This window comes from Olea europaea, chromosome 4 (genome assembly GCF_002742605.1).
Source record: "Olea europaea var. sylvestris chromosome 4, O_europaea_v1, whole genome shotgun sequence".
Classification (NCBI taxonomy): Eukaryota; Viridiplantae; Streptophyta; class Magnoliopsida; order Lamiales; family Oleaceae; genus Olea; species Olea europaea.
The window spans coordinates 3,887,808-3,894,503 of record NC_036240.1 but is presented as its reverse complement, the minus strand read 5'-3'; the positions used below and the strand labels follow the sequence as shown (position 1 = coordinate 3,894,503).

The 6,696-nt window shown below is 37.5% G+C and overlaps 3 protein-coding genes across 3 annotated transcripts; all 3 read left to right on the top strand.

Annotated features, from left to right (window-relative positions):
- Positions 1-935: 935 nt before the first annotated feature.
- On the top strand, positions 936-1,307 carry LOC111392561 (acanthoscurrin-1-like). The gene has a single exon (XM_023017925.1). The coding sequence runs from the start codon at positions 936-938 to the stop codon at positions 1,305-1,307; it is 372 nt and encodes a 123-aa protein (XP_022873693.1).
- A 1,737-nt stretch (positions 1,308-3,044) lies between these two features.
- LOC111392551 (acanthoscurrin-1-like) lies at positions 3,045-3,416 on the top strand. The gene has a single exon (XM_023017918.1). It carries the CDS (start codon positions 3,045-3,047, stop codon positions 3,414-3,416), a length of 372 nt encoding a protein of 123 aa, XP_022873686.1.
- A 2,042-nt stretch (positions 3,417-5,458) lies between these two features.
- LOC111392546 (glycine-rich protein 5-like) lies at positions 5,459-5,830 on the top strand. The gene has a single exon (XM_023017912.1). The coding sequence runs from the start codon at positions 5,459-5,461 to the stop codon at positions 5,828-5,830; it is 372 nt and encodes a 123-aa protein (XP_022873680.1).
- The last annotated feature ends 866 nt before the right edge of the window (positions 5,831-6,696 follow it).

Below are 6,696 nucleotides of genomic sequence, written 5' to 3'. Positions count from 1 at the left end.
CGCGGCTCGTGGCTCGTTTTAGGCGAGTCGAGCCCACGAACCGGCGAACTACTCGGGCCCATTGCCACCACTAGCGAACGCATAGTTCACTTGTTGAACTCCAAATTCTTCCCTACATAATGCCACTGCATGAAATTTGAACTATGTAACCGCATGTTCAACATGCTTTCCATTTTGTGCATTTTGGTTCTCATACTTCCATGCAACGTCTTTTTCTCCCCTTTTAATTTATGTTGAGCTTTTTTTTACTTCTAAATGCATTCAATTGAACCCACAGCATCTTCAAACTCCGATTCATGGTCCGATTCAACTATTGAATTATTGCAACTTGGTCCCACTTTTTAGATTTCACTCTTTTGCTGGGATTTTCTTTTGTTTTTTCCAATTCTTTGTTCAACTATTGTACTTTACCTGTTTAACACAAAATCCAACAATTTAGACTATGTTTCATCAAATGATGAACTAAATATCGTTATTTAGACCCTCAATCAATATATAAAATACATTTATCAAAACCCACCACTTAAAAAAGTCAAAAGAAAGAAAGTGTCCCACTTTTTAGATTTCACTCTTTTGCTGGGATTTTCTTTTGTTTTTTCCAATTCTTTGTTCAACTATTGTACTTTACCTGTTTAACACAAAATCCAACAATTTAGACTATGTTTCATCAAATGATGAACTAAATATCGTTATTTAGACCCTCAATCAATATATAAAATACATTTATCAAAACCCACCACTTAAAAAAGTCAAAAGAAAGAAAGTGTACGTATTTCAGCTTTAATTCAAATATTCATTGATTCATTCAATATTCGCAACTGCTCCACACCTCCCCCAACTGTTCCTCTCTTTAAAAGGGTGTCACCAAGTTTCATTTGAGTGTCAACTTTGCATTGGAGAGTTCTCAAATTTATAGAGGGAGAGAGAGAGAGAGAATGGCAGCGAAATGGTGTTTCATGTTTCTACTAGCTCTTGTTGTAGTTCAGGCTACAGCTAGGGTTCTACCAAGTGAGAGTAAAAGTCTTGCGGACCAAAAGAACGTCGTCTCATTCGGTGGTGCTGGTGTCTACAGTGGCATTGGCAATGGCGGGCTGCCATTCGGTGGCGTCGTGGGTGGAGTAGGTTCAGGTGGCAATCTTGGTGGGATCCCTGGATTCAGCGGCGTCGGTGGAGTTATCGGGACGGGACCAAATGGTGGTGGGCTTGGTGGAATAGGTGGTCTTGGTGGAACTAGTGGCTTGCCCGGTCTCGGTGGAGGCAGCAGCGGTCTTGGTGGCGGTGGAGCCGGTGCTTTACCATATCCTTGATTCCACCACCAGTGTCCAACTTCTTGTAAGGAGGCAGTCATGTGCATATAGTAAATATGATTTCATTATTTTAGTACTCCTTATTCATTAATAGTACGGCTGGCAGATTTTGCGTTTTCTTCTAGCGTTGACCAATGGTCACACTACAAAAATCAGAAACCTGACCGCTTAAAAACGCACAAGTGCACGTGATCGTGATCAAGTAATATACTGATGAATTAAGTGTTGAATCCAGGAGGACTATGTGTTTGATCGAGTTAAAACTATTAATACCCTTAATCGAATAGCAGTAAAGTGTTGTAACAATTAATGTCTAATTTATCAATTAACTCGAAAGTATAGTTTTATCAAATTTTTGAGATATATTGCTAAAATGTGAAATCACCCTTGTTAATTCATTTTTAGTTCAACAATTGAAAGTGACAATTTGAGATCATTCTTATTGGTCAATATTCCTATTTTATTCAAAAGCTTATCTCAATAGCAGTTAAATCTAATCCTATATGTGACATTCCTATATCTCTATGAAAGATACGAACATGCAAGAAAGCATTAATCGAGCTAGAATATCTATTGAAACCATGTGAAGCATATATACATATCTCTATCTTCTATCGAATCTCCAATGCTAATGATTCTACTGTCTCTATCGATGATAATGAAACCCACAAACAAATCAACCAGTGGCCAATTAATTGAAAAGCAAACTAAACAATAATTAACATCCAATCATTCAAACAAACTAGCGTCAATCCAATTATTCAAATAAAAATCTCATAACAAGGATTCGTCTCATCCTAGCAATGTAAAAATACAGTCGAGCATGTTGAAATTACAAGAAATCATTAGAAGTTTAATAAACATCACCTGGAAATTGAATAATTGAAGAGAAGCGATGGATTCTTGATATCTCCTGAATTCTTCTCCCAATTCTTGAGTTGTTTTGTTACATAAAAAAGGCTCTTCCATGTTTATGGGACGTTCTGGTATTTATATGGCTCAAATCTAGATCAAAGATATCGTCCAAAACCTTACCAAGTTGAGCTTTAATCTCATAAGGAAACTTGGGATTTGGCCAAAATTTTATACAATGCGAACACATAGTTCACTTGTTGAACTTCAAATTCTTCCCTACATAATGCCACTGCATGAAATTTGAACTATGTAACCGCATGTTCAACATGCTTTCCATTTTGTGCATTTTGGTTCTCATACTTCCATGCAACGTCTTTTTCTCCCCTTTTAATTTATGTTGAGCTTTTTTTTACTTCTAAATGCATTCAATTGAACCCACAGCATCTTCAAACTCCGATTCATGGTCCGATTCAACTATTGAATTATTGCAACTTGGTCCCACTTTTTAGATTTCACTCTTTTGCTGGGATTTTCTTTTGTTTTTTCCAATTCTTTGTTCAACTATTGTACTTTACCTGTTTAACACAAAATCCAACAATTTAGACTATGTTTCATCAAATGATGAACTAAATATCGTTATTTAGACCCTCAATCAATATATAAAATACATTTATCAAAACCCACCACTTAAAAAAGTCAAAAGAAAGAAAGTGTACGTATTTCAGCTTTAATTCAAATATTCATTGATTCATTCAATATTCGCAACTGCTCCACACCTCCCCCAACTGTTCCTCTCTTTAAAAGGGTGTCACCAAGTTTCATTTGAGTGTCAACTTTGCATTGGAGAGTTCTCAAATTTATAGAGGGAGAGAGAGAGAGAGAATGGCAGCGAAATGGTGTTTCATGTTTCTACTAGCTCTTGTTGTAGTTCAGGCTACAGCTAGGGTTCTACCAAGTGAGAGTAAAAGTCTTGCGGACCAAAAGAACGTCGTCTCATTCGGTGGTGCTGGTGTCTACAGTGGCATTGGCAATGGCGGGCTGCCATTCGGTGGCGTCGTGGGTGGAGTAGGTTCAGGTGGCAATCTTGGTGGGATCCCTGGATTCAGCGGCGTCGGTGGAGTTATCGGGACGGGACCAAATGGTGGTGGGCTTGGTGGAATAGGTGGTCTTGGTGGAACTAGTGGCTTGCCCGGTCTCGGTGGAGGCAGCAGCGGTCTTGGTGGCGGTGGAGCCGGTGCTTTACCATATCCTTGATTCCACCACCAGTGTTCAACTTCTTGTTGCCTTTTAGTTGTGTGGGAGGTTTCGTGTGTTAATTTAATTTGGTGCTCTCTTAAATTATGTCTAGCTTAGTTAAAGTTCGTGAACTATTCTAGCCCTTATATAAAATGTTCCACTGTGGATGGTTAGTTTATGCTTGTAATAGCATTTCTTTAGCAGGGAATACAAATCAGCTTGTGTTAAAAATAAAAAAAATAAAAAAATTATGATCTGTTAAAGTGAGGCGTAGATGCCTTTTAGTTGTGTGGGAGGTTTCGTGTGTTAATTTAATTTGGTGCTCTCTTAAATTATGTCTAGCTTAGTTAAAGTTCGTGAACTATTCTAGCCCTTATATAAAATGTTCCACTGTGGATGGTTAGTTTATGCTTGTAATAGCATTTCTTTAGCAGGGAATACAAATCAGCTTGTGTTAAAAATAAAAAAAATAAAAAAATTATGATCTGTTAAAGTGAGGCGTAGATTGAACTCTAACACGTACGGGACTTATGTCTCTGTCTTTAATATAGTTTGGTCTGATTCAACATTATCAAATATGTCACAAAAACTGTAAAACTCAGCGGAGAGGCTCAAGCTCGATCTTATTAACCATAAGCTTCATCTACAAATGCACCCAAAGGCAGAACATTGATCTCGTTCCAAAAAGAAAGATCTAGTCATGGACTCACTTCGCCATTCAAACCATTTGAGATCATTCTTATTGGTCAATATTCCTATTTTATTCAAAAGCTTATCTCAATAGCAGTTAAATCTAATCCTATATGTGACATTCCTATATCTCTATGAAAGATACGAACATGCAAGAAAGCATTAATCGAGCTAGAATATCTATTGAAACCATGTGAAGCATATATACATATCTCTATCTTCTATCGAACCTCCAATGCTAATGATTCTACTGTCTCTATCGATGATAATGAAACCCACAAACAAATCAACCAGTGGCCAATTAATTGAAAAGCAAACTAAACAATAATAAACATCCAATCATTCAAACAAACTAGCGTCAATCCAATTATTCAAATAAAAATCTCATAACAAGGATTCGTCTCATCCTAGCAATGTAAAAATACAGTCGAGCATGTTGAAATTACAAGAAATCATTAGAAGTTTAATAAACATCACCTAGAAATTGAATAATTGAAGAGAAGCGATGGATTCTTGATATCTCCTGAATTCTTCTCCCAATTCTTGAGTTGTTTTGTTACATAAAAAAAGGCTCTTCCATGTTTATGGGACGTTCTGGTATTTATATGGCTCAAATCTAGATCAAAGATATCGTCCAAAACCTTACCAAGTTGAGTTTTAATCTCATAAGGAAACTTGGGATTTGGCCAAAATTTTACACAATGCGAATGCTAGCGATGTCAATGGGCCGAGCCGGCTCGGCTCGGCTCGTTACCCTACGAGCTCGGCTCGTGCTCGGGCTCGTTGCCCAACGAGCTCGTGGGCAACGAGCCCCATGCTTTCCATTTTGTGCATTTTGGTTCTCATACTTCCATGCAACGTCTTTTTCTCCCCTTTTAATTTATGTTGAGCTTTTTTTTACTTCTAAATGCATTCAATTGAACCCACAGCATCTTCAAACTCCGATTCATGGTCCGATTCAACTATTGAATTATTGCAACTTGGTCCCACTTTTTAGATTTCACTCTTTTGCTGGGATTTTCTTTTGTTTTTTCCAATTCTTTGTTCAACTATTGTACTTTACCTGTTTAACACAAAATCCAACAATTTAGACTATGTTTCATCAAATGATGAACTAAATATCGTTATTTAGACCCTCAATCAATATATAAAATACATTTATCAAAACCCACCACTTAAAAAAGTCAAAAGAAAGAAAGTGTACGTATTTCAGCTTTAATTCAAATATTCATTGATTCATTCAATATTCGCAACTGCTCCACACCTCCCCCAACTGTTCCTCTCTTTAAAAGGGTGTCACCAAGTTTCATTTGAGTGTCAACTTTGCATTGGAGAGTTCTCAAATTTATAGAGGGAGAGAGAGAGAGAGAATGGCAGCGAAATGGTGTTTCATGTTTCTACTAGCTCTTGTTGTAGTTCAGGCTACAGCTAGGGTTCTACCAAGTGAGAGTAAAAGTCTTGCGGACCAAAAGAACGTCGTCTCATTCGGTGGTGCTGGTGTCTACAGTGGCATTGGCAATGGCGGGCTGCCATTCGGTGGCGTCGTGGGTGGAGTAGGTTCAGGTGGCAATCTTGGTGGGATCCCTGGATTCAGCGGCGTCGGTGGAGTTATCGGGACGGGACCAAATGGTGGTGGGCTTGGTGGAATAGGTGGTCTTGGTGGAACTAGTGGCTTGCCCGGTCTCGGTGGAGGCAGCAGCGGTCATGGTGGCGGTGGAGCCGGTGCTTTACCATATCCTTGATTCCACCACCAGTGTTCAACTTCTTGTTGCCTTTTAGTTGTGTGGGAGGTTTCGTGTGTTAATTTAATTTGGTGCTCTCTTAAATTATGTCTAGCTTAGTTAAAGTTCGTGAACTATTCTAGCCCTTATATAAAATGTTCCACTGTGGATGGTTAGTTTATGCTTGTAATAGCATTTCTTTAGCAGGGAATACAAATCAGCTTGTGTTAAAAATAAAAAAAATAAAAAAATTATGATCTGTTAAAGTGAGGCGTAGATTGAACTCTAACACGTACGGGACTTATGTCTCTGTCTTTAATATAGTTTGGTCTGATTCAACATTATCAAATATGTCACAAAAACTGTAAAACTCAGCGGAGAGGCTCAAGCTGGAGCTTATTAACCATAAGCTTCATCTACAAATGCACCCAAAGGCAGAACATTGATCTCGTTCCAAAAAGAAAGATCTAGTCATGGACTCACTTCGCCATTCAAACCATTTTCAAGTCTTTTTAGAACAGTTGTCACTATTGAGATAGCTTTATTTGGAAGGAAACACTACGTTTATTAAGCCTATTAACAAACGATCACACCAAAAAAAAATCCAAAAAAATAAGACAGAAATTAATTTCATTATGTATGATTTGAAATCCACGAGAACATATTTGGTACGTAATATTAGAGTAGATCATTTTAATAAGACTGGACGAACTTTTGAATGCTTTCCATTAAGGTAGTTTAACTTCTTTATCAAAATGCTACCCATTAATCAATGACGACGAACCCACAAAGATGTTCAACATAAAGAATAAATTTGAAATTGCTTTTTCTAAATTAATGATCGTGATAAACCATAAATTAATTTCAGCATTTATTCATCTCAAAAA